Genomic DNA, 27983 nt, shown 5'->3' with positions numbered 1-27983 from the left:
TCAGGAATTTTTGTTTTGACTGAATATTTGTTGTAAAAGTTTATTTTTCTTTATCATCAATTAGGGTGGGAAGAGGTGGGAGAGAAAAATTAATCGGAAAAAAGTTAAAATTTTTTGAAAAAAGTTAAATAAAAGTTACATTTTTTTAAAAGGAAGCAGCCCAGGGGCAGCTAGATGGCACAGTGGATAGTGCACTGGCCCTGGAGTCAGGAGGACCTGAGTTCAAATCCAGCCTTAGACATTTGACACTTACTAGCTGTGTGACCTTAGGCAAGTCACTTAACCCCAATTACTTCACACACACAAAAAAAGAAGCAGCCCAGTAGGTCGAAGAGCACCCCACTTCCCAAACAGTCTGTAAATTCCTACTGTGAGAGAGTCAGAGGTGGGCTAAAGTTGAACCATGACTTATCTACAAAGCAATTTTAATTTAACAGACAATCTTGGTCTAATAGAAAGGATTTTTGATTTGGAATTAGAACCCTAAGTTCAAATACATACTCTGCTGCTTATTCCTTGTGTGCCCTTGGGCAAATCACCTCCCTTTTGTGGGCTTCAGCATCCTCATCTGTAAAATTAAGGAGTTGACCAGACGGCCAGTAAAGTGCCTTCCAGCTTTAATTCCTATACTTCTATAGAAAAGCTACTGTCTAGGGTTGCTCATTAGCAAAGGAAAGTCAATGATTTCAGGAAAGAAACTTTTATTGGATTTGGCCCAGTTTTCTTTGTCCAATGGTAATGTCCTAGAACTGCCCTGTTTTTCTGGACCTCAGGCCAGGCTGGAGCTAGATTGGACCTCAGATCCAATAGCATCACCACGAAGAAGCACATCTAATAATCTAAAGACTTCTCAGACACAACTGCAGAAGGTTTCCTGGTTGGCATGTCCTCCAGCATCTGGTTCAGAACGTTTACCATTTCATAATAGAGTTCTTGGAGCCTGCAATGAGAAGGAGGTAGTGAGGTCAAGCCATCAGGCCTACAAGGAAAGGCCCTAGAGTTTGTCCAAACCTCACTCATTAGAAATACTCTATATCAAGAAGTTTGACTCCTGGAGCCTCTTCTTCCTCTTGCCCTTCACCAACCTTATCCCTTGTGCCACTCATGAGACACTCACCATCCGCCACCTGATATTGTTTATGTCAAGTTAGAGTCTAGTCCTCCTGGTTAAATTGAAGGTCATCTAAGGTTAGAGGTAATGTCTGTTCTTCCATAGTATAGCTAAGCTCAGAACTAGGCATACGTAGTGGGTGTTCATAGCTAAGTGGCACAGCGAATAGAGAGCTGGGCCTGGAGTCAATATGACCTGAACTCAAATCAAGCGTCAGATGTGTGACCTTAGGAAAATCACTTGACTTCTGTTTGTCTCAGTTTCCTCAACTGTAAAATGGGGATAAATAATGCCTCCCAGGGGTATTGTGAGAATCAAATGAAAAAATATTTGTAAAGCTTTTAGCACAGTGCCTGGAAGATAGTAGGTACTCAATAACTGCTTGTTTTGTCCTTCCTTCATACTTGCTGGTATTGCTATTCACTATGAAAATCTGAGACCTGAAGGAGGTGTTCTCTTTCTTCCAGTCCTTGGATTTCATCTTTAGAACCGCATTGGGGGGGGGGTAGGAAAGAATTCTTTGGATGGTATCCTTGAGGATGATTGCTTCATGGCTTCTGATCAGACTGCTTACCAAGAGATCTGTGTACACCACATAATCAGGAGCCCTCATTCAGAACTGTGCCCTCTCATTCCTGACCAGTTTGGGGCTCTTTAAGAGTAGAAGTCCCCCAAAAGAGAGTTTTTCAGCCTCTCACCATAATCTCATCTAACCTGTCTGCCTTTGCCATAGGGTAGCCTCTAGCTCCCGTCAAACCACAATCTCTCTTGCTGCAAATGCTCATATTGTATTCTCGGTACAACATGGTATGTTAGAAGCAGAACACACATTCTTCATCTCAATATGACCAAAGCAGCATTATCTTACCCTTGTCCCATTCTCCCCAACAAAAAAGAAAGAAAGAAAAGAAAAGAAAACCAAATTTGGCCCTCTTCCAAACTCTTCTAACACTACTATGGACACTGCCATTTAATGAGGTACACAATCTTAGAGTCATTCTTGCGGATTCTGTCTCACAAAATTTCTCCCCTATATAGTTGGAATAACCTAACTGACATCCTTGATTCTCTCTCTAATGCATCCTCCATACATCTACCAAAATAACCTTCTTAACTATGTTATTCTCCTACTCAAAAATCTTCAATGGCTCTCTACTGCTACTAATATAAAATACAAATTCCTCAAACTTGCCATTTAAAGCCCTCCACAATTTGTCCCTAATCTACAGAGTCTTTTCATGTTGCTTCCCCACATAAGTTCTACATCTCAGCCAAAATGGCCCACAGACTGTTCCCTAAACCCAGAACTCCATATTCTATTTCTGTGCCTTCACACTGCCAGTCTCCCACACCTTGAACTCATTCCCTCCTTGGCCCTATGTTTCAGTTTCCTTACCTTCCTCCAAGATTCGACTCAGATGCCACCTCCTCCTAGAAGCCACCTCTGATCATCTCTCCCACCTCAAGTTGTTAGGGATTTGTTTCTTCTCAAATTATCTGTATATATGTTCTATTCCCCCAAGGGAATGTAGGTGGGGGCTGGGTTTTTTTATCTTTGTATACCTAGTATCTAATAATGCCTAGAACATAGATGCTTAATTGGTTTGATTACTTAAGTTGAATTAATCAGTGGTCATTTATTTAAATTGAAAAGAAGCTCTTAACCCTGAACTCCAGAATGAAACTACTTCAACTGGATTCCAACCCTTGTAAAAGCAAAGATTGGCTGGCTGTTGGTCAAGGGCCATAGAAGAGTTCCTCAATGGAAAAAACAACCCCGTCCCCAAACTCATTTCACACATAGGCATATAGGAATGTCTATAAAGTAAATACTGGCTAAAATATTGGCTCTCACCAGCCTTCCATAGAGACAGAAATTCCTGCCACTAAAATCACTAATTGGCAATAATGAGGGCAAATGCGTCAACACAAGACCCCAGTTGTGTGCACATATATTACTTGGGTGAAGCCCTCTTCTATCTTCTATCTATCTAGCCTCCTTGGTGATAGAACACAGATCACCTGAGATTCAGGGGGCAGGGATGACAAGTCCTGGATGACAATGAAGTCTGAGAGGTTATACTAAATTATCTTTAAGAGTCTTTCCAACTTTAAAATTCTGAGATTCTGTGGTTCTAGTTGTCTCCCCTGGTATAACACAAGCTCCATGAGGGTGGAGCCTGCTTTGGTTTTGCTGTCATATCCCTCACATCCCTAGCACCTAGCATAATGCCAAGCACATTTTAGGCGCCTAGTAAGTACCTATTTATTGGAACCATTTCCTTTATGCAGAGCTACTAGGGAGAACCTACAAAGTACATAAGTTAAACATAGCCATTTGTAAATGAGTGAGTTGGATTTGGTGATTCCCTAAAGTCATTTCCATCTCTAAATCCTATGATCCCCCACTGCCAAGCATCTTCCTGAATGGCCCTCATTAGTCGTCGTCATTGAAGAATATAGGCAGGGTAAGTCTGCAGGAAAAGACAGAAGGACTTACCACAGTGGAAACCACCAATGCCCTGGAGATAGAAGGTGAATATTTCTTGACGAGTTCAGTCTGGCTAATTCCACATAGTTATTTCCATCCTTCACCCCCAAATGAAGGCAAGTAGCTGTCAGAACACTATACTGTCACTTACATACACTGACAATCAAAATCAATGAAGTTTGGTTTTAATGATCTCCCTCTACTGCTAAGAAGATGTCGCTGGTAAAATAGGGAGGTGCTGGATGAAAACTGCCTTTCAATGGTGGATTATCATTTTATAGAAGAGGGGACTGAGAAGCAGAGAGTTTAAATGGCTGGCTGACATTCCCATCATGAATTAGTGACATGTGCATTTGCTACCAACCTGGTCTTTTTCCATAACACTAAAAGATAGATAAGGGAAAAGTAGTTATAAGGGGAAATGGGTCAAATTAGGGTCTAGAAATGCCCGGTCAGTCATACTGGGTTATAAGTGGGAAGAATAAAAAAGGATACTTATTACCTCCAGGATCAAATTTAAAATTTGGCCTTCAAAGCTTTTCGTAACCTGACCCCTTCCTACCTTGAAAGTCTTCTTACTCCCCTTTACATACTCTGTGACCCAGCTCCAGTGGCATACTTGGTGTTCCAATCTCCTGTCTCCAATGCCTTTCCATGCTCTCCCTCTGCTTGGAATGCTGTCCCCCCTTACCTTCGCCTCTGAGTTTCTCTGACTCTTTCTAGTCTCAGCTTTGATTCCACCTTCTACAGGAAGCCTGAGATTACCTTCTATCTGTAAATATCTTCTTTGAACCCAGTTATTTATGAATTGTCTCCCTCACCAGGATGTGAACGCTTTATGGGCAGGGACTATTGTTACTTTTTCTACCCCTATCACTTAGCGTAGTACCTAGAGTAATGTAAGCACTTAAAAGCTTTTTGACCAACAGGTACCCCCAAAGGAACTCTTGAAAATGAAGGGGGTTCTAGGTTATTTGGTCAGTTTGGGCTAGAAGAGGTAAGTTTGGGTCTAACGACCCAAGTGCTCAAGAACAGGGACTTACTTAGAAATAGTATTATCTTGGTTGTCCAGTGTTGACAGGTAAATATCAATGAAGGGAAGGGTGGTACAGAAATCCTCTAAGACCATGGGGTCTGAATGTCTCAGAGTCTTCTTAAAATCTTCCACCAGCTCACTGAAAGTTGCATATTCACTGCTTGTCTAGAGAGAGAGAGACAGAGAGGTTTACACGATAGTGAAGCTAATGATGAAATCTGTCGGTTCTATACCATGTTGGACATCTATGGCACAATTAATTAAATGAATGTATAAACAATTCTATTTAGATCTAACTTTATTTGTGTGATTGTGTCCATGTAGTTCTTGGGTTTGTCTTGGCAGGTAGATTACCAAGTGTTTTATATGGTCTGCCATTATTTCAAATGGAATTTCTCTTTCTGTTTCTTGCTACTGGATTTTGTTGGTAATATATAGAAATGCTGATGCTTGTGTGGGTTTATTTTATATCCTGCAACTTTGTTAAAGTTGTTCATTATTTCAATGAGTTTTTTAGTTGATTCTCTAGGATTTTCCAAGTATACCATCATATCATCTGCAAAGTGACAGCTTTGTTTCTTCATTGCCTATTCTAATTCCTTCAATTTCTTTTTCTTCTCTTACTGCCATAGCTACCACTTTTAGTACAATATTGAATAATAATGGTGATGATACGCATCCTTGCTTCATCTCCGATCTTATTGGGAAGGCTTCTAGTTTATCCTCATTGCAGATAATACTTGCTAATGGTTTTATACAGATATCACCTATCATTTTGAGGAAAGCTCCATTTATTTCTATGCTTTCCAGTGTTTTTAACAGAAAAAATGTTGAACTTTGTCAAAAGGTTTTTCTGCATTGACTGAGATAATCATATGATTTTGTTGTTTTTATTTATTGATATGGCCAATTATGCTGAAAACTATTGGCATCATATTGAAACAGCCCTATATTCCTGGTATAAATCCCACTTGGTCATAGTGTATATTCTTGTGATCTATTGCTATAATCTCCTTGCTAGTATTTTATTTAAAATTTCTGCATCACTATTCATTAGGCAAATTGGTCTATAGTTTTCTTTCTGCTTTGGCTCTTCCTGGTTTAGGTATCAGCACCATATTTGTGTTGTAAAAGGAATTTGATAGGACTCCTTCTTCATCTACTTTTCCAAATAATTTATATGATACTGAGATTAATTGTTCTTTAAATGTTTGACAGAATTCACTTGTGGATCTATCTGGTCCTAGTGGTTTTTTTCTTTCTTTGGCTCTTGTTTGGTTTCTTTTTCTAAAATAAGCTTAGTTAAAAGATTCTATTTCCTCTCCTGTTAATCTGGGTAATTTACATTTTTGTAACTATTCATCCATTTCCCTTAGATTGTTAGGTTTATTGGCATACAGTAGAGCAAAATAGTTCCTTAATAATTGCTTTAATTTCCTGTTCATTGAGGGTGAATTCACCTTTTTCATTTTTGATACTGGTAATTTAGTTTTTCTTTCTTTTTTTAAATCAAATTAGCCAATGGTTCCTTTATTTTTGCGCGCTTTATCATAAAACCAATTCAATTTTATTTATTAATTTAATAGTTTTCTCACTTTCAATTTTATTAATTTCCTCTTTGATTTTAAGATTTCCAATTTGGTGTTTAATTGGAGGTTTTTAATTTGTTCTTTTTCTAATTTTTTTTAGTTGCATGCCCAATTCATTGATCTGCTCTTTCTCTATTTTATTGATGTAAGCATTTAGAGATCTAAACTTTCCCCATAAGTACTGCTTTGGTTGCACTCCATAAATTTTGGTATGTTGCTTCATTGCTATTATTCTCTTTGATGAAATTATTGATTGTTTCTATGATCTGTTCTTTGACTCAATCATTCTTTGGAATTAGATTATTTAGTTTCCAATGTACTTTTAAGCTACTATTCCATGGCCCTCTATTAAATGTAGTGGAAGGAAGCAATATGCTAAGCTTCCCTACACAAAATTCCTCTAAACAGATCTAGAAAATATGCCAAACTAAATCTTGATAGGGAAATACAGAAAAAGTCACAGCAAGTCATTTGTCCAGCCTAGCTCATCATTGGGAGACAGACAGGAAGAATTGTCAGTCCTGAGGAAGAAGCTGCACACCAGGAAGAGGATTACGCATGATTTAGCACTATAGAAGAAGTCAGAGGGGAAAGGTGCAAATTGGAAACTTAGTCACCTACTACCCAGTTCTGGGACACAGATTCAGAGAGGATTGAGAATGGGACCTGAGCACAAGGGGAATGTTCCCAGGTAGGTAGACCCTGGATAGTGTACTGAGACAGGAGGATGTTCAGAAGGAAACAGCAGCAGTGTGGCTCAGACAACAGAGTTGGGTCTCATTTCTAGCATCGAGTCCAGCCTGCAAAAGAATAAGTAACACAGAAATTGCAGACCAAAGAAGAGTTTACAATTCTGCAACTCTGAACCAGCAAAGTTTTTCAACTAGCTTGTAGGGACTGGGTTCAGCAGCAGCATACTCTTGCCTAACCCGAACCCAGGTTAGGAAATAGCAGAGCTCAAACCAGGGTGGGCAGCAAGCAGACTTTGCCCTGGTAAACCACTTTAGGGGCACTGAAAGCCATCAGGTCCCCAGCTGTTTCAGGTCCCCCTTTTCCTGAGATCCTGAAACAACAACATTCAATGCCCCCAAGAAAACAGCAACAGGACCAGCCCAGACCTTTTCCTCCATAAGTGCAGCAGAGTTCAATCCTAACATCAAATCTAAAGTCAGGAAGTAGACTAGAAGAATGAGCAAACAGACAAACAAACAAAAAAAGAATCTCCTATATAGAATAATAAGGCTAGAAGGGAAGCTCAATGCACAAAGCTAGAAGAAGAGAAAGACTCCAAAATATCTACAAGCAGAGTCTCAGAGGAAAACACGGCTTGGGTGCAAACTCAACTAGAATTTCCTGAAGAGATGAAGCAAGAGTTTTTAAACGTTTTTATAAATGGAATGAAAGTGCTTGAGAAAAAAAATTAGAAAAAGAAATGAGAGTTATGAAAGAAGAAACTGGAAAAGGAATTAACAGCTTGGCACAATAGGACAAACCTTGTCCAAGCAACAAACTCCATGAAAACTAGAATGGCCTAAATAGAAACCAATGACTCTATGAGGCAAGAAGAAATATTAAAACAGATTTCAAAAACTAAAAAAACAGAAGAAAATATAATGCATCTCATAGCAAAAACAACTGATTTGGAAAACAAATCAAGGAGAAATAATTTAAGAATCACTGAACCATCTGAATGTGATGACCAAAAAAAAAAAAAAAGCTTAGCAATCTCATTTCAAGAAATCTGAAAACTACCATATCTTTTTAGAACCAGAAGGCAAAGTGGAAATTGAAATAATCCACTACTCACCTCCTGAAAGAAACTCTAAAATGAAAACTACCAAGGAAATCCAAAATTCAGAGTTTCCAAGTCAAAATGCTGCAAACAGCCAGAAAGAAAAATTCAAATACCAATGGGCCATGGTTAGGATCACACATGATTTAGCAGCCACCACTATAATATACCAGCATAGAATGTGAAATACAAAATTCCAGAAGGCAAAAGCCAACAACTTACCTAGCAAAACCAAGTATAATGCTATGGGAAGGGGACAAGGGATGGATCTTTAATTAAACAGAGGACTTCCAATGATTTCTTATAAAAAAGCCAGAGCCAGGCCAAGATGGCGGCTAGAAAGCAGGGACTTGCATGAGCTCCCTGCCAGGTCCCTCCAAAAACCTATAAAAAATGGCTCTGAACAAACCCTAGAACTGCAGAACCCACGGAATAGCAGAGGGAAGCAGGGCTCCAGACCAGGACAGCCTGGATGGTGGCTGGGTAAGGTCTATTGTGCACAGAGCTGGGAGCAGAGCAGAGCCCAGCATGGGCAGCAGCAGGACCAACCAGACAGGGAGCATGGCAGAACAGGCCCTAGCACCCTGAGTCAGTGAGCTGTGGCAGTTACCAGACTTCTCAACCCACAAACACCAAAGAAGACAGAGAAGGTTAGTGGGAAAAGCTGCAGGGGACAGAGTGAAAGGAGTTAGCAGTTCAGCCACCACCCCAGAGGCAGCAGGGATGGTGCAGCTACAGAACTACAGCTGCAGTTGCTTCCAGCCCCAGGCCCACCTGGTGGGAGGAATTAAGTGGCAGATCAGAGCAGGAGTGCAGAGCCTGCTTAAGATCTGAGTCAGGTTCAGGTTGGTGGTTCTTGGGGGAGGAGAAGTGCTGGTGTGACGGAGCTGGCTGTATAGAAATAGCTCTAAAAACAACAGGGCATCCCCTCAAGCTTGGAACAAAGTTCTCTTTACAAGCAGTCATACCCAGATGAAAAACTCAAGGGTCAAGTAAGTTGGCTGGGAACATGGCCAGGCAGTGAAAATGGACTCAGATTCAGACTCAGACTTTGGAATCTTTGGTGACAAAGAAGACCAAAACATACAGCCAGAAGAAGTCAACAAAGTCAAAGAGCCTACAACAAAAGCCTCCAAGAAAAACATGAACTGGTCTCAGGCCATGGAAGAGCCCAAAAAGGATTTGGAAAAGTAAGTCAGAGAAGTAGAGGAAAAATTGGGAAGAGAAATGAGAAGGATGCAAGAAAACCGTGAAAAACAAGTCAATGACTTGCTAAAGGATATCCAAAAAAATACTGAAAAAAATACTGAAGAAAACAAAACCTTAAAAAATAGACTAACTCAAATGGCAAAAGAGCTCCAAAAAGCCAATGAGGAGAAGGATGCCTTGAAAGGCAGAATCAGCCAAATGGAAAAGGAGGTCCAAAAGACCACTGAAGAAAATACTGCCTTAAAAATTAGATTGGAGCAAGCGGAAGCTAGTGACTTTATGAGAAATCAAGATATTATAAAACAGAACCAAAGGAATGAAAAAATGGAAGACAATGTGAAATATCTCATTGGAAAAACCCCTGACCTGGAAAATAGATCTAGGAGAGATAATTTAAAAATTATTGGTCTACCTGAAAGCCATGATCAAAAAAAGAGCCTAGACATCATCTTTCAAGAAATTATCAAGGAGAACTGCCCTGATATTCTAGAGCCAGAGGGTAAAATAGAAATTGAAAGAATCCACCGATCACCTCCTCAAAAAGATCCCAAAAAGAAAACTCCTAGGAATATTGTCACCAAATTCCAGAGCTCCCAGATCAAGGAGAAAATAGTACAAGCAGCCAGAAAGAAACAATTTGAGTATTGTGAAAACACAATCAGAATAACACAAGATCTATCAGCTTCTACACTAAGGGATTGAAGGGCTTGGAATATGATATTCCAGAGGTGAATGGAGCTAGGATTAAAACCAAGAATCACCTACCCAGCAAAACTGAGTATCATGCTCCAAGGCAAAATATGGACTTTCAATAAAATAGAGGACTTTCAAGCTTTCTCAGTGAAAAGATCAGAGCTGAATAGAAAATTTGACTTTGAAACACAAGAATCAAGAGAAGCATGAAAAGGTAAACAAGAAAGAGGAATCACAAGGGACTTACTAAAGTTGAACTGTTTTGTTTACATTCCTACATGGAAAGATGATGTGTATGATTCATGAGACTTCAGTATTAGGGTAGCTGAAGGGAATAATATTATATATATATATATATATATGTGTGTGTGTGTGTGTGTGTGTGTGTGTGTATGTATATATATATGTATGTGTATATATATATGTATGTATATATATAGACACAGAGGGCACAGGGTGAGTTGAATACGAAGGGATGATGTCTAAAAGAATCAAATTAAGGGATAAGAGAGGAATATATTGAGAGAGGGAGAAAGGGAGAGATAGAATGGGGTAAATTATCTCACATAAAAGTGGCAAGAAAAAGCAGTTCTGTAGGAAGGGAAGAGGAGGCAGGTGAGGGGGAATGAGTGAATCTTGCTCTCATCGGATTTGACCTGAGGAGGGAATATCATATACACTCAATTGGGCATCTTACCCCACAGGAAAGAAGGAGGAAGGAGATAAAAAGGGGGGATGATAGAAGGGAGGGCAGATAGGGGGAGGAGGTAATCAAAAACAAACACTTTCAAAAAGGGACAGAGTCAAGAGAGAAAATTCAATAAAGAGGATAGGTTAGGAAGGAGCAAAGTATAGTTAGTCTTTCACGACAAGAGTATTGTGGAAGGGTTTTAAATAATGATGAGCATGTGGCATATGTTGAATTGCCTTCTTAGGGAGGGTGGGTGGGGAGGGAAGAGGGGAGAGAATTTGGAACTCAAAGTTTTAAAAACAGATGTTCAAAAAAAAAAAGTTTTTGCATGCAACTAGGAAATAAGATACACAGGCAGTGGGGCATAGAAATTTATCTTGCCCTACAAGAAAGGAAGGGAAAAGGGGATGGGAGGGGAGGGGAGTGATAGAGGGGAGGGCTGACTGGGACAGGGCAACCAGAATATACGCCATCTTGGAGTGGGTGGGAGGGTAGAAATGGGGAGAAAATTTGTAATTCAAACTCTTGTGAAAATCAATGCTGAAAACTAAATATATTAAATAAATTAAATAAATAAATTTTAAAAAATTTTTAAAAAGAAAAGAAAAAGCCAGAGCTGCATAGAAACTGAGGGACAAATGTAGAAGTGAAGAAAAAGATGAACAATGATAAAAAGACTAAAGAAGGATAAAGTTTTTATATTTAGCTATGGAGGGATGATACATGTGTCCCTTCTGAACCTTAATACCATCAGCAGTCATAAAGGAAGTGCAGTTAGCAAGGTCTAGGAGTGATTCTGTTGTGTCTTAATTATCTTGAGAAAAATAATGGAAAAAGAAGGGAAGAGAAATACAAATGCAGGAAGGGAAGGGAAGATTAGGGAAAATCATCTCACGTAATCCAAGTGTACGCGTAGACATCTCTACAAACAAGGAGGAGGAAGGAATAGCTGACACTTGAACCTCAATCTTATCTGAACTGGTCAAAAGAAGGACATACACACACACACACACACACACACACACACACACACTAAGCACACTAAGCACACACTAAGCACACAAAAATGTTTCACTCAACAGGAAAATAGAAGGGAAAAGGGTGAAGAGGGGAAAGGGAATTAGAGGAAAGATAGATTAAGGTAACAATCAGTCCTAAGTAGAACAATCTCTAAAGATGTACCAAAAAAATCGATAGCTCTTCTAAAAATGGCAAAAATGGGAATCTGAGGGAATATTATAAATTGAGGAATTAATGAACAAGTTATGGCAAATAAACATGCTGTAACACTATTTTGCCAAACTCTTGGTGCAATGATCAACCACAATTCCAGAGGACTAATGATGAAACATACCCCCTCCCTCCTATTAGAGGTGAAGGACTCAGAATATAAATTTTGAGGAGGCATGGTCAATGAGGAAAGTAGTTTTGATTGACTATACATGTTTGTAATAGGTTTTGTTTTCTTGTGTTAACAACTAGAGGGCAGGGGAGTTTGGGGTAGGAGAAGGTAGATTTTAACTGATTAAAATAAATATTTAAAAAAATAAAATAAAATATTTTTAAAGGAATCAACTACACTTTTTTTAAAAACAGAACATCAGAATAGTAGATTGAGAGCTGGAAGGGCCATCAAATCCAAGCTCCACATTTGACAGATGAGAAAATTGAGGCACTGAGAAATTAAGCAAATTGCCCAGCTAGTAGACACCTGAGGAGGGACTTGAACCCCCAAGTCTTCCTACCTCCAAATTCAGGGCTTTATTCTCTTTGCTATGCTACCTCTTCAGTGTCACACAGCTAGTATGCATCTGAGACCAGATCTGAACTCAGGAAGATGAGTCTTCCTGTCTCTAGGCACTGACACTGTGCCACCTAGCTGCCCAGGGTAGAATTTAGAATGGGAGTACAAGGAATCACATATTGGTTCAATGTAAGAAAAAAACATGTTAACAGAGCTGAAATCAGCTAAGCACTTAAGTTAGCAATTTCTTCATCCCCCAAAGTTTTCAAGCAGGGACTGTCATAGATTACAGAGAGGATGGACTGGGATCCCTCTCAGCTCTTCAGCTTCTAAATTCACTCAGTTACAAGGGATTACTACATGCATATGGGTTGGACGAGGTGGAATTTGAGGGCCCTTTCAACTCTAAGATTCTATAATTCTGTGATCTTTGTAATTAAAAAAAACAGCATTACATTATCATTTTAGATATCCGAAATAATTGTCTCTAGCTACCTCTGATTTTTATAAATAGAGAATGAAAATTGCTCATGTAGATAGCCAGGCTGAAATTATATGTCACAAATGTTCCTTTTCCACCCAGGTTGATCACAGATAATACCATCTAATCTGATTTCGCCTTCCATTAATATTACGTACCCCTTTCTGCATGAGTCTGTTGACTTCTGCCTGTTGCTTCTTCAGGATGTTTTTCTTCTCCTGTAGAAGAGCTAAATGTCGCTCATTTGCCAATTGCCTTTCAAATTTCTTCATCGAATCCTAATCAGGCCAAGAACAGGTTCTATCATTAGATAATAAAGCTTTAAAGCTAAAAGGGACCTTAGAGAACAAGTAGCCCAACCCCTTTGTTTCATATGATCCAAGTGAGGTTCAGAAAGGGAAATTTATTTGTCCAATGTCACATAGATGGTAAGCACCTTGAGGAGAGGAACTGGTTTTTTGTTTTGTTTTGTTCTGTTTTGTCTTGTATCCTCAGTACCTAGGACTGAACCTCACACAAAGGAGTTGATGTTTATCGTCTGATGACTGTGAATTTCGTAGAAGAGCTGAAATCTAAACCTGGCTCTTCAGCCTCCAAATCCAAAATACTTTTCTGTACACCACAGTGGAAAGTTAAGTACGACAATGGCCTTTGTTAGATAAGGGCAATGACCTTTGTAAAGGCATTAACTTGCAGCGATTATAAGAGGGTTTAAACTTTAAAGGAAGAGATGCCTTCCTGCCACTCCTTTCTGCTCCCTGATAAAAGTCCTAGAGATCTTTGCCTCTGAAGATGGTAAAATCTCTGCGCTTCTCATCTCCTTTTCCCCTGCGTGGACCCTAACTCTCTTTATGTCTAGTCTCTACCAAGTGCATCCCTCAAAGCCTAGGGTCCAGGCTAAGCTCAGAAATTGCCAAACCCTAGAAAAGGCACTGGTTAAGTACACTCTAGTATATGCTGAGTCTTTAAAAACTGGTAAGTCAGGGGAAGGCAGCTTTGGTGCAATGGAAGGACCTCAATATTGAAGTTCCAATTCTGCCCTCAGCTCTGCTAGTAACTCATTGTGAGACTCTCAGTGAATGGTTTGTCACCTCAGGATCTTAGTTTCCCCATTTTTTAATCAAAATATGGGACTACAGTTTCTCAGGTCACCTCTGTTTTGCTGATTATGTGTTTATTATGCATACTAACTCTAGACAAGTCTAAATTATCTCATACTAAGCAGAAGACCCCATTCCCTAAACATACTATGTAACAGAATCTTTACTCAATTACTTACCCTTTCAGAATGTAAGGCCAATCTGTAAGTGAAAGATCTTTCCTGTCCATTGAATAGGCTTAGAGGCAGGCTCACGTCTTTGTGACATTAGTCAAAGATTAAAGACTCTTCCCACCCCCTCAATAGACCTCCAGTGAGGCCAACAAAGGGAGGCCTGATTACAGGCAGGCCCACACCCTTTCACTAAGGGAAAGGCCCCCTACCATTTTGCTAAGTAGGCTCTGAACCCTCAGGGCCCTGAACAGGGTATAAGAGCTCTGAGATTGTCATTTTGCCTTTGGGGGCACAATCATTGAGAGAGTGTTGGTGAGACTCTGGAGTAAGCCATTGAAGCAGCCCCCCATCCCCTGCCTCAACTTTGACAACCCAAACGTTGGTGCTTCTTTGGTATCATATATTGTGATTTGGTTAGACAGAAATGTTTATCTGTTGATATTGTCTCTGTTTGTAATTTCTGTTTGTATTTGCTCTGAGGTTCTGGGTGCTCGCTTTTCCCCCTGAATTAAGTGAATGATGTATGTATGTTTAATTACAGTAAGATTGTTAACCCCTTAAAGTTGCTTTACTTAGAAAAGCAGATCAAAGAACCTGTGCTAGCAGCCTTCCTGTGTGCTGGTGTTATTGGCCTTACCCAGCCACTGTAGCAGCAAGCAGCATTGTTGTTACACAGAAATGAAGGAGTTAGGAGTCATCCAAGGCTTTCTTTACTGCCCAGGCCCTCAGGACCTTGCATCCTACACCACACCAAGAAGCAGTAGGGGATTTGAGTTGGAAAAGGGCTAGTTGTACACTGTCCACAAACCTTGTCTTCCCATCAAGGTCCAAATAGCAAAGACTAAGAACTGCTACACTATTCCCCACTCCTCCCCATCCTCTCTCAGAGGAAGACAGGGCTCAGTGCCTTGCAAAAAAGAGCATCTTCTTTATGAGACCACATTTTCATATCTTCAGCTAAGTATCTCTCTAACTTCAAGTATCCCGCTAACTTACCCCTAATTTCTTTCTGGGCTTAAGCGTCTGTAAGAGTGTTCCAGACAGAATCTGTCTTCTCTGCCTTCTAGCCAGGCTCCTTCCACCCCGCTTTCTAATCTTCCCTAGAGTAGATGACAGGATTAGAACTCACCTCTGTGTGAATAATCATGACACCAACAAACATACTGAGGAATACAAAGGAGCCCAGCAAGATGAAAAAAATGGTAAAAGCCCTGCTCATAGCAAAGTCTCGATCGTCCAGGTCTTTCTGAAGATCTGTCCAGCCATCCACCTGGAAGGAAGAACATAATCCTAAATTCCTGAGCCAGAGGGCCTTCCAACAGCTTTCTCATCCAAACCCTTGGCCTCTGGTGAGACCTTCCCTTTCCCTGCCTCTTAATCCCACATCAGAGGTCTTGGATTCACAGAAAAAGACTGCCCCTGGGTCACCTGGGTTCTATCTAAAGATGGAACGAACATGTAGGGGAAGGGGAGGAAAAGTCTCTAACAGTTATTTGAATCAATTGAATTCTCTGCAATACTCAGATCTGCAGGTGGACTAATGGTTAGTAATTACAGTCTGGGAATTAAGCGCTGGGCTTTGGGAGAATCCATTGTTCTCATAAAAGCACTTCTGAGTCAGCTGCTAATTAACGATGGTGATGATGGTGACAATAGCTAGCATTTATGTAGCACTTCAATGTTTATAAGCATTTCACAAGCATTTTCTCATTCGATTCTCATGACAGCTCTAGGAGGTAGCTGTTATTATCCTCATTTTTCAGACAAGGAAACCGAGGCAGATAGGAGTTAAGTGATTTGCCCAGGGTCACCCGATTAGTAATTGTCTGAGGTGGAATTTGAACTCATATCCTCTTGACTTCAAGGCCGGTGCTCTATTCATTGTGCCACATACTGTGCTGCTGAACTCTTGAGACAGAAAGTGTTAACCCTCTTCCCAAAGTGTCTCAATACTCAAAGAAAAAGAAATTTGCTTAAGAATTCTTACTCTAGCTGATCTTAGAGACCAACTGACATCAAATAACCTTAAGAAGTCAGACCGTGAGTGCCAACCTTTTGGGAACGATGATGCCCACTTACCCCCACGGGTTTTTACAACATTCATTTCCCTTCCTAGAAAAGCAATTTAGCACGTAGTTACTTTTTTTAATTAAAGAAAATTTATCAATTCCTTTTTGAAAACTTTCTTTTACAATCTAATATATAGGTTCATAGATCTAGAGCTAGAAGGTACTTCAGAAGCTATATAGTCCAACTCCTTTGGTTTACACGTAGGTAAACTGAGGCCCAAGGAGGTAAGTGACTTGCCCAAAGTCATACAGGGAGCAAATTTCAAAGGCCGTATTTGAGCCCAGATCCTCTGAATCCAAAACCAATGCTTTTTTTTCCACTGTGGATCAAGAGGAGAAGCATCATTTTCATAACACAACCTCGCATTTGAAAGATTTTGTCTTTAATTAGATCCAAGGTGATTATGCTCGTAGTTCATATTTACAACAGCTTGGCATATATTTCCTACATCATTTAAATGCCTACCTAGCCAGTGAGTTTAATAGGGCTGTGAGAACTACCTCAGACATTTTTCAGACTAACATGTTAATTCTGCTCCCCCAATGGCTCTTATCTCTTGCCTCTCATCCCAATGTTCTCAAAAGAAGAAAGAAATTGGGTGCTGACAGAGTGATGAAAAGAAATAAGGACCAGAGGCCTATTACGCCCTCCCCAACAGCCTCAGTGCTTTAAATTCAGTAGACACTGAACAAAAAGGACTTGTGGCTCTCCCTCCTTCACTCCACCTGTTAAAGCCTTACTCATCCTTCAAAGTCCAACTCAAATGTCATCTCCAGGAAATCCATTTAATCCCCTCTGGCCATAAGATATTTCCTTCCATCACAGAAAGAAAACTTTGGTTTGTACTTCTTGAATGACTTTATCATGTAATATTGTATATTACAGACATATGTGTTGGTGTCTTATTCTCCAAGAGAGCAAAGAGCTTTCTTTATCTAAACTTTGAATCTGAACATCTCCTGCCCTTTTAAGCCCAGCGCAGTAGTCTCTCTGCAAATAAGAAGGAGCTTAATAAATGTTGGCTGCATTCTATTCGATGTGTTGCCCAGGAAGGAACAATGCCCCCCTGGGAAAATACAACACAAATCCCTATTGCCACTAAATAGCAAAGCATGAATTAGATTAGTATATGAGTGCTGGGGAGAACAGGGCCTAGAAGCATGGGAATAAATAGTCAGGAAAAGCCTGGGGTATGGGAGGTAGAAAGAATAGCAGAACTAAGCAGAATATTGCATGGTAGGGAGTGTTGGGAACGTGAGGGCACTAGAAAACCAGAGAAACTCTGAAGACCGACTTTGCCTACTCCGCAAGCAAGTCTGAGGCCATTCTAATGGAGGAATCCTCATCCTCGCCCTGGGTAGCAGTTTCTTTGAAAAAGCTTCACGCAGTTACCGTGGTCAAGCTGAAAAGGGTGAAGAAGGCCACGGCAAGGTTTCCCCAGTTATTCACATCACCGTTATCGGTTGATCCAAATAGACAAAAGCCTAAGATGGCAAAGATGAACATCAGCAGGAACAGTAGGGTCATGACAGACGCCACGGTGGAGATTGTCTGTCCCAATGCAGTGATCAGAGTCTACAAAAAAGGAAGAAGAGAGGAGTAAGGCATGGGAGGTTTCCAAGCTAAACAAGCCCCCTCAGAACTAAAAGCACGACTCAAAGTTCACCCAGTCCAGGCCCATGCCAGCTAAGGGAGCAAGCATTTCTTGGCTGGGACTCAGGACTGAACCGACCTTGAAGAAGGGGTTCAACTGGTTTCTTTCATTAAGCACTGACTATGTACAATAGCACTTTAGTAGGCTCTTTGAATAAATAAGTACTGAAATAGGGATGATTTTTATACTTCTGCTGATGAAAATAAAGGTTTAATCTTAAAAATTAAAACCAGGAATCTGTTCCTGCCAGTCATCCAACAATGGTCTCTAGGTTCCCCAAATACTTATAGTGCAGTGCACTGGCTCTGGGGTCAGAGGACCTAGAATCAAATCCTACCTCAGGCCTTTCTGAATTTGAGTAAGTCGCTTAAGTTCCATGAATTTCAGTTTCCACATTTGTAAAATCAAAAGGTTGGACTAGATGGTCCAAAGTCTCTTCTAAGCCTCATGTACTCCCCAATATTTGAATTGTTTCTTTCTGGACACTTGCAGTATTTTTTCCTTGTCCTTGGAATTTTTGTTTTGGGATCTCTTTCCTGGGGTGATCAATGGATTCTTTCAATGCATATTTTACCCTCTGGTTCCAGGATATCAGGGCAGTTGTCTTTGATAATTACTTGAAAGATGATGACCAGGCTCTTTTTATTTTTTTTTAATAATGGCTTTCAGGTAGTCCAACAATTCTGACATTGTCTCTCCTGGATCTATTTTCCAGATCAGTTGTTTTTCCTGTGAAGTATTTTATATTTTCTTCTATTTTTTTCATTTTTTTGAATGTGATTCTTGATGTCTTATAGAATCATTAGCTTCCATTTGCCCAATTCTAACTTTTAAGGAGTTGCTTTCCTCAATTAGCTTTTGTACTTTCTTTTCTATTTGACCAACTGTACTTCTTAAGGAGTTGTTTTCTTCAGTGGATTTTTGTATCTCTTTTTCCATTTGGCCAATTCTACTTTTTAAGAAATTGTTTTCTTTTTCCAAGCTGTTGACTCTTTTTTCATAATTCTCTTGCATCACTCTCATTTCATTTTCCAATGTTTTTTCTACCTCTCTTATATAATTTTTAAACTCCTTTTTGAGCTCTTCCATGAGTTCTTTCTGGGCTTGAGACTACTTCCTGTTTTTCTTTGGGGTTTCGCCCAAAGATGTTTTGACATTGTCTTCTTCTGAGTTTGTTTCTTGATTTTCCCTGTCACCATAACTTTCTGTAGTCAGATTCTTTTTTGTTGTTGTTGTTGTTGGTTTTTGCTCATTTTTTTTGGCCTTTTTCCTTTCTTCTAAATTTGAGCTCTGCTCCCAGGGTGGAAGGGACTCTGTCTCAGGCTTCTTGTGCTAGGGCCTCCAGGCCATGACTATTTACCTGGTGCTGCACTGATGTTGCCCTGAGGCACAGAAGGGACCCTCGAGTCTGGTGCTGTGCTAAAAAGGTAGGGTAAAGAGTGGCTGGTAGTGCCGGAGGCTTTAGGGGACTGGCAGCTTACTTGGCGCTAGTCGTGGTGTCTGATGCGTGCTGAGGCCGGTGGGGTGTTTCTGCATTTCCCTGGCGATACACTGGCCACTGGAGGTTGCCTGTTTGCCTGGGGCTACACTGAAACATGTGGTGGTTCTCCAAGCTGGAGTCTGCCCATTCCCCTGGCTATGCTGAGGCATGTGGAGGGGGGGGGGTCTTGGTGTTGGCATTTGCCTGTTCCACCACACTGGGGTTCAGGAGCTCCCACCAGTTTGCTGAGGTGGGGCTTGCTGCTGGTTTGCCAGGATGCTTCCTGTCCTGGACTGTGCTCCCCTTTTACTTGAGTGAGACAGACCTTTCCTGCCCAAACTTCCAAGTTTCTTGGGCTCAAAGATTGTTTCATCCTGTCTTTCTGCTGGTTCTGCTGTTCCAGAATTTGTTTGGGGACACTATTTTATGGTTGTTTTGGAGGTTGAAAATGGAAGAGTTACAGCGATATGCTGCTTACTCTGCCATCTCGGCTTCCAGAAGTCTATCTTTCCTAGGGTCTCTTGTAGCTCTAAATCATATGATGTAAATTTATACCTACCCACCCAAGCCAGAAATAATAAGGAATTATTATTATTTTTTATTATTATTATTATTATAGTTGGCACCTACTGTATGCCAAGCACTATGCTAAGCACTTTACAAATATGATCTCATTTTATCCACACAACAACTCTGGGAGTTAGGGGTTACTGTTATCACCATTTTACATATGAGGAAATTGAGGCACAGAAACATTGTGAATTGCCTAGGGTCACATAGGTAGTAAGTGTTTGAGGCTGGATTTGAACTCAGGATTCCTGACTCTGACTCCAATGCTCCATCCACTGTGTCACCTAGATGTCTCCAAGTACAAGCTCATTCTTCATCTGGCAGCAACTGTCAGTCACCCTGGACAAGCTGCTCACTGACTTCTGGTTGGGTTGAATTGTTGCCCTCAGACTTTCAGCACTGTCCCTATGAACCTGAATACTGAAAAATCTGCTCTCTAGGATTGGCCCTCCCAAAAGAAAAGGTGTGTCAACCCTGAAGAACATTCAGTCTCAGCACTATAGTCCTTGTCCTCCTCTTTAGCTACTCAGTGTTCTTATTTTCCTTTTCTTTTTTTAAATATGAATATTCAAATATCTGTATGTGAAATTAACTTCCACATAATGACTAAAAGTAAATTGAAAGAACCACTACAAAAATAAATCAAAAGTGAATCTGCAAAATTACAAAGAACAAACATGGCTCAAAAGAAGAGAAATGAGAAGACATCACCCATTCTGCCCCTTTGCAGAGATGGGAGGTCCACAAGTGTGGTGCATTGCACATATTTTCATAATTAGTGTATTGATCAGTTATATTGATATTTTCTTCTTTTTGTCTTTAAAAATATTGCTATATAGTTTTCTGGGAGGGGAAGGAACACAAGAAGAAATTGTTGTGATATTTTAAAATGACATCAATAAAAACTTGGAAAAAACTAACATTTATTATGTACAGTCCTTTAAACTGTACATTAAATTTAAAATAACAGTAAAAATGCTGGGGGGAACTAGGTGGGGCAGTGGATAGAGTGCTGGGCCTGGAGTCAGGAAGATTCGTGTTGCTGAGTTCAACTCTGGCCTCAGATACTTACTAGTTGTGTGACCCTGAGCGAGTCACTTAACCCTATTTGCTTCAGTTTCTTCATCTATAAAATGAGCTGGAGAAGGAAATGGCAAGCCACTCCAGCATCTTTGCCAAGAAAATCCCAAATAGGATCACAATGAGTTGAACACCACTAAAATGAATGAACAGCAGCAACAAAAAATGTTGGCTTTCTTGTTTGCCTATGTCTCATTCTAAACTTCTGCTTCCTTCTGTGTATTTTAACTTTTCATTAATACTCTTTTTTCTTTTTTGCATCATTATAACTCCCCATAAACTCAAATAGAAAGTCTTCCCTTATAATAAGTATAGTCAAACATAATAAGTCAACACGCTGGCCATATCTGAAATGGTATGTCTCCTACACCCCTAGACCACCATCTCTACAAAAAAAAAAAAATAGGAAGCATATTTCATTTATTATCAGTCTTCTGGAGTCTTGGTTGATTGCTTCATGGATCCAAGTTCTGAAGTCTTTCGAAATCGATTTCTTTTCTTTACATCATCGTGTCAATATTCTCCTGTCTGCTCACTTCACTCTGCAAAAGTCCATACAAGCCTTCCCAAGTTTCTCTGAATGTCATACTTACCATTTCTTATGGCATAATAATATTCATATTTATATAATTTGTTTAGCCATTCCCCAATTGAATGATTTGTTTCCAAGTTTTTGTATGAAAAAAATGCTTCCATGGATAATCTTTACACGTGGGTCCTTTCTCTCTGTCTTTGACCTCTTTGCCTAGTACTGACACTCCTGGGATAAAGGGTATGAGCAATTTAGGGGAATACTTTGTAGTAGAGTTCCAAATTGCTTTCCTAAATGATTGGACTAATTTACAATTCCACCAATAATTATATATTAGTGTGCTTATCCTACCACATCCCTTCCCGTAATTGCCATTTTCTTCCTTTGTCATCTTTGCCAACCTGACAGTTTCAATTCTTGTACAATTCAAGAGTTGTGCAATTTTTTTCTTTTATCAATAGTGACTCTGAGCATTTTTACATATGGTTGTTGACAGCTTCTTTTTCAAGAATATTTTCAAATATTCTTTTGAAAATTGCCTAATTCATATATTGTGACCTTTTCTACATTGGGAAATGGCTCTTGTTTCTATATGTTTGTTTCAACTCCCTTTCTAATTTTTCTGTTAGCTCTTCTTTCCTCAAACTTGAACGCTGTTGTTGCTCCTGCTACAACAGTGTGTGACACTGCAAACAGTCTGCCTCAGAAATAGCTGCAATGAAGTATATTGTGTAAGGCAGGGATGACAAGATGGGAGGAAATAATTCCAGACTCCTTTGGGTCACAAACATCATCTGGGTGAAGCCAGGTCAAGTGTAAACTGATACCTATACCTACAATTATGTACAATCATGCTATCTGACAAAGCAAAAACAAACATTCAAAAAATTTAAAGGTATAACAAGGAAACTATATTATGCCGAAGAGAACCATAGACAACAAGCCAATATAAGTAATGAAATTACATGTTCTAAATGCCTTAGCATCCAAATTCCAAAAGGGAACACTATCTGAGTTTCAAGAGGACACAGACAGTAACAGAATCATGACAGGAGAATGCAATATCCCTCTCTTTGTTCAAAAAGATAAACAAAAGGGGAAATGTGGAACTGAATAAATTACTAGAGAAACTATAGAGTTTCTTTAAAAGACCTATAGCATTTTCTAAATGACACAGCAAAATAATTTACATATTTTTCTGCACCACACGGAACATTTACAAAAATTGGCTATGTACTAGGGCATAAGGATATTGCAAACAAATGTAAAAAGGCAGAAATAGTTATATCCTTTACAGACCATAACACAACAAAAATAGAAATTGGTTCAGGTACTACAAACAAAAAATACAGACCCAATTGGAGACTTAAGAACAAAATCTTGAATATAAGTGGGTCAAAGAACAAATCAAAGAAATAATTAATAACTATGTAAAAGATAGTGATAATGATGAAACAACATACCAAAATTTCTGGGATGTAGCTAAAACAGATGTCAGGGGAAATCTTATCCTTATTAACACATTAACACATTAACACATTAACAAAATAGAAAAAGAGAGAACTAACTAAATGTTCATTTTTAAAACTAGAAAAATCAATAAATAAATTTAAAGTAAACAGAAAAGAGGAATTATTAAAAATTAGAGGGGAAATAGATAAATTGGAAACAAAAAACTACATTGAGATGATAAATAAAACTAAAAGCTGGTTCTTTGAAAAGACTAATAAAATTGAGAAACCCTTCACTAATGTAATAAAGAGAAGGCAAAAAATCAAATCAATAAAATAGCAAATGAACAAGGTGAAATGACAGCAAAACCAGAAGAAATAAAAAGAATATTCAGAATATATAATACACAGGTATATGCTAACAGCATAAAGAACACAAATGAAGTAAATACCTTCAAAAATATAAAATACCCAAAATATCAAAAGACCAGACAGAGATCTTAAATAACCCAGTCTCAGAAAAGGAAATAGATCTAGCTGTAAAGGAATGACCAAAACAATGACAACTCCTCATCCTGATAGATTCACAGGAGAATTCTATCACACGTTTAAGGAATATTTATTGCCCATACTTGACTAATTATTCTCAAAAATTACAAAGGAAAGCATCCGATTGGAATCTTTTTATGAGACAAATATAGTCCTAATATCTAACCAGGGAAAGAAATAACACAGAAAGAAAACTATGGGCCCATAACATTAATGAATATTGACTCAAAAATTTTAAACAAAATCCCATCAAACAGACTACAGTTATTTATCCAAGAAATATTTGTGATAATCAGGTGTGATTTATACCAGGGATGCAAAGGTAGTTCAACATTAGGAAAGCAATCAAGATAATTAATCATATTAAGAACTAAAATATACAAAACCACATGGTGATTTCAATAGATGCAGAAAAAAAAAACTTTGACAAAGTACAACACTCTTTCATGTTAAAACCCTACGAAGTAGAGGTATAGAGTAACCTTTTTAATGTCATAAAAAGCATCTGTCTAAAACCAAAGGCAAGCAACATATGTAACAGGGATGCACTAGAATCTTTTCCAGGAAATACAGGAGTGGAGTACTCTCCCCATTATTATTTGATATAATTCAGGAAATGCTAGCAATAACAAGATAATAAAAATGAAAGGAATAAAAATAGGCAAAGAGGAAATAAAACTATCTCTATTTACTGATATGATATGATGGTTTACTTGGAAACCAGGTGATCAGCAAGGCCGATCATCGAGACAATTCAGCAAAGTTCCAGGCCACAAAATAAGTCCTCAAAAATCAACAGCACTTCCATATAATAATAGCAAAACACAAGAAGTGATAATAGAAAAGAAAATCCAATTCCAAATAACTACAAAAGGCATAAAATATCTGAGGATCAACTTCCCAAAGTCCATAAAAGACTTGTGTATATTCAATTACAAATTGCTCCTTAAAGAAATAAAGAACAATTTAAATAGCTTGAGTAATGTTCAATGTTTGTGGTTAGGCCATGCCAATATAATAAAAATGATAATACTACCAAAATTAATTTATACCTTTAATGCCATACCGAACAAATTACAAAGGGGATACTTTACAGAACTTGATAAAATGATACCAAAATTCATTTGGAAAAGCAAAAGATCAAGAACATCAAGGGAAATGATAAAAAGGAGTATGAATAAAGGGAAATAGCACTTCCAGAACTCAAACTATATTATAAAGCAGCAGTCACCCAAACCATTCAGTGCTGGCTAAAGAATAGACAATGGAGATCAGGAAACACTAGAACTCAATAGCCCAGTTTTTGATAAAGTGGGAAACAAATTACCTAGGAGGGAAATCTTTATTTTATAAAAACTTGTGGGAAAATTGGAAAGCAATCTGGCAGAAACTGGGCTTAGACTTTATGCCACTTTCCAAAATACATTCTAAATGGTTAAGCGAATCTATATTATATTAAAGATGATACTATAAGAAATTAGAAGACATATAGATCCTCTCACAGCTATGGATAGGAGCTTTATTCTTACAAAAACAAGAGATATAGGCAATTTTATAAAAGATAAAATAGCTGAATTTGATTATTCAAAACTTTACAGCTTTCTTATCTAACATTAATGCATCTAGGAAAGGAATTAGTCAAATAAGGAAAAAATTGTATCAAATTTCTCTGATGAAGGTTTGATATCCAAGATATATAAATAATTTTATATATATTATATGTGTACACGTACACACACACACACGCACACACACGCACACACACACACACACACACACACACACACACACACACGACTAATGTCCATTTCCCAAGAGATTAATGGTCAAAAGATATAAACAAGCAATTTTCAAAAAACCCAGCAAAGTATTCATAACCACATGAAAAAAAACACTCCAAATCACTAATAAAAGAGAAATGCTAAACAACCCTGAGATTTTACCTCACTCCCTGAAAACTGCCAAAAATGACCAAAAAAAATCAACAGTCAATGTTGGAGAGATTGTGAAAAGATAGGCACACTAATACATTATTGGTGGAGCTATGAAATGGTACAGTCATTTTGGAAAGCAATTTGGAATTATGCAAATAAGGTGACTAAAATATCCATACCTTTTGAACCAGAGACTCCAACTTATACTCCAAGAAGCCATTAATAAGAAAATAGTACCCATATACTCCAAAAATATTTATAGCAGCATTTTTTATGATAGCTAAGAATTGGAAACAAAATAGATGCCCATCATGCGGTGCATAAATGTAATGGAATATTACTGTATTGTAAGAAATTAAGTGTGTGATGAATACAGAGAAGTATGGAAATATCTCTACGAATTGATATAGAATGAAGTAAACAGAGCCAAGACAATAATATACACAGTGACTATAACAACGTAAATGGAAAGAACAGCAAAAAATCAAAAGGAAATTCAACAAAATTATAAAGATCTAGCAGGACTAGAGAGAAGACAGGTCAGAAGACATCCCCAACCTAGCTCTTTATGGAGGTAAGAGGTCCAGAGGTGTTATACATTACACATGTTTTTGGACTTTTTCAATGTATGAATTAGCTGTAGTGACTTTTTTCCTCTCTAAAAAAAATTGTTATATGGGACGGCTCTCTGGAAGGGGCAGAGGGAGGGATACTTAGGATAACTGTGGTGATAATAAGAAAATATCAATAAAAACTTTTGTAAAACCCAAATACTAAAAAAGCTATAGAAACATGAGGAGTTAATATTATTCTAAGGTAGCTGCCTATGTGATGGTACTTGAGGGATGCAAGTAAGTCCCCTAGCCCCCAAGTCTCTCCTTCAATTGTGCCTGAAGCCTCCAAATTAGTCATCCCTTCAAGCTAAGGTATGGAGGACAGTTTTTAACGTAATAGTAATATTAGCTTATATTTTAACATAACAGCAATATTAGTTGACTTTTAAGTTTGTCAAGTGTTTTGCTTCATTTGATTCTTACAAACCCCCTGTGAAGTAGAGAATGTAGGTATTTTACACTCAGAGAAGCTGCGACTTGCTTACGGACACACCACTAGGAAGTATCAAGAAGGGTTTACAGTCTAGGTTCATATGACTCCAAATACAGTGCCCTAACCGCTATGCCAGGATCCTTCTTGTTCACAGGTGGGAACACTTTAAGTCATTATCTCTTATTAACACTTGAACCAGGACAGCAGGTCTCGAAGGGAAACTGGTCAGTTTTGACAATTAAGAGACAAGTGCAGAGTATATACACATGAAGGCAACCTTGCGTTTGGGGTAATGAGAAGGGCATTGTGGGAAGCTAAATACAGCTTGAGAGTACTAGTACAGCACACAAGGTTAAGTCATAAAGGAGCCTTAGACACAGAATGAGCCTACGTAGTGTGATTTTAAGGAGGCTTATCATGCCTGTCAGCATAAGAACTCATTATTCAACAAAAACTGCTGGGAAAACTAGAAAGAAGTGAGGTAGAAATTAGGTATATGCCCACATGCCACACTATATAACCTCTAAATGGGAGCATGATTTAGACTAAACATAAATGGTAACTTCATAAATAAATTAGAGGAGAAAGGAAGAAATTACCTGTCAGTTTTATGCCTAGAGGAAAAGGTCATAATCAAAGGATAGAGAGGATCACAAAAGATAAAATGAACAATTTATATTACATAAAATTTTGTACAAATAAAATCAATGCAGCTAAAGTTAGAAGGGAAACAAGTTAACCGTGAAAAAAATCTTTGCAGCAAATCTCTTCAATAAAGATTTCATTTCAAAGACATATAGAGACTGGATTTAAATTTATAAAAATAAAAACCATTCCCCAATTGGTAAATGGCCAAAGCATATAAATAAGTAGTTTTCAGAGAAAGAAATCCAAGCTATCACATGAAAAAAAAATCCTCCAGATCACTAATAATTAGAGAAATGCAAAAATAAACAAATCTGAAGTTCTGCTTCATAACCATTAGATTGGCATAGTCAACAGTTGGAGTGGCTGAGAGAAAATAAGTACATTAATGCATTGTTAGTGAACCTAATAACTGGTCCAGCTCTCCTGTAAGGCAATTTCGCTCTGCCCAAAAAGGTATTAAACTGTGTATATCCTTTGATCCAGAAATGATACCACTCCTCTCAGTCTATATCCGCATAGTGATTTTTTAAAAAAGGAAAAGAACCCTTATGTACAAAAAGAAATATTTATAGCATCTCTTTTTGTGGTGGCAAAGAACTAGAAACCAAGTGGGTGACCATCAATTGGAGAATGGTTGAATCAAAATTATGGCATATGAATTCCACAGAACACTATTATGCTGTAAGAAATGATGATGGTTTGAGAAAAACCTGATAAAACTTGCAAGAACTTATTCAAAGTGATCAGAACCAGGAAAAGAAATCTATACAGTAACAACATTGTAAAGATAAACAACTTTGAAAGACTTAAGACTTCTGATTAATGCAGTGACCAACTAGAATTCCAGAGGATTCAAGA

At 38.5% G+C, this 27983-nt stretch overlaps 1 protein-coding gene across 1 annotated transcript in view; it reads right to left on the bottom strand.

The window, feature by feature from the left end:
• Positions 1-783: 783 nt before the first annotated feature.
• The window catches only part of CATSPER3 (cation channel sperm associated 3), a 69254-nt gene continuing 42054 nt past the window's right edge, over positions 784-27983 (bottom strand). Inside the window, exons 4-8 of the mRNA XM_036749696.1 lie at positions 17573-17755; positions 15240-15380; positions 12996-13115; positions 4646-4803; positions 784-940 (exon numbers count right to left, since the gene is read on the bottom strand). Coding sequence (XP_036605591.1) covers positions 832-940; positions 4646-4803; positions 12996-13115; positions 15240-15380; positions 17573-17755 — 711 coding nt within the window. The 3' untranslated portion in view covers positions 784-831. The remainder of the gene's footprint in view (positions 941-4645; positions 4804-12995; positions 13116-15239; positions 15381-17572; positions 17756-27983) is intronic.

Source organism: Trichosurus vulpecula, chromosome 3 (assembly GCF_011100635.1).
Source record: "Trichosurus vulpecula isolate mTriVul1 chromosome 3, mTriVul1.pri, whole genome shotgun sequence".
In the NCBI taxonomy this organism is placed as follows: domain Eukaryota; kingdom Metazoa; phylum Chordata; class Mammalia; order Diprotodontia; family Phalangeridae; genus Trichosurus; species Trichosurus vulpecula.
Note: the sequence above shows the minus strand (reverse complement) of the source record. Positions and strands in the feature narration are given on the sequence as shown.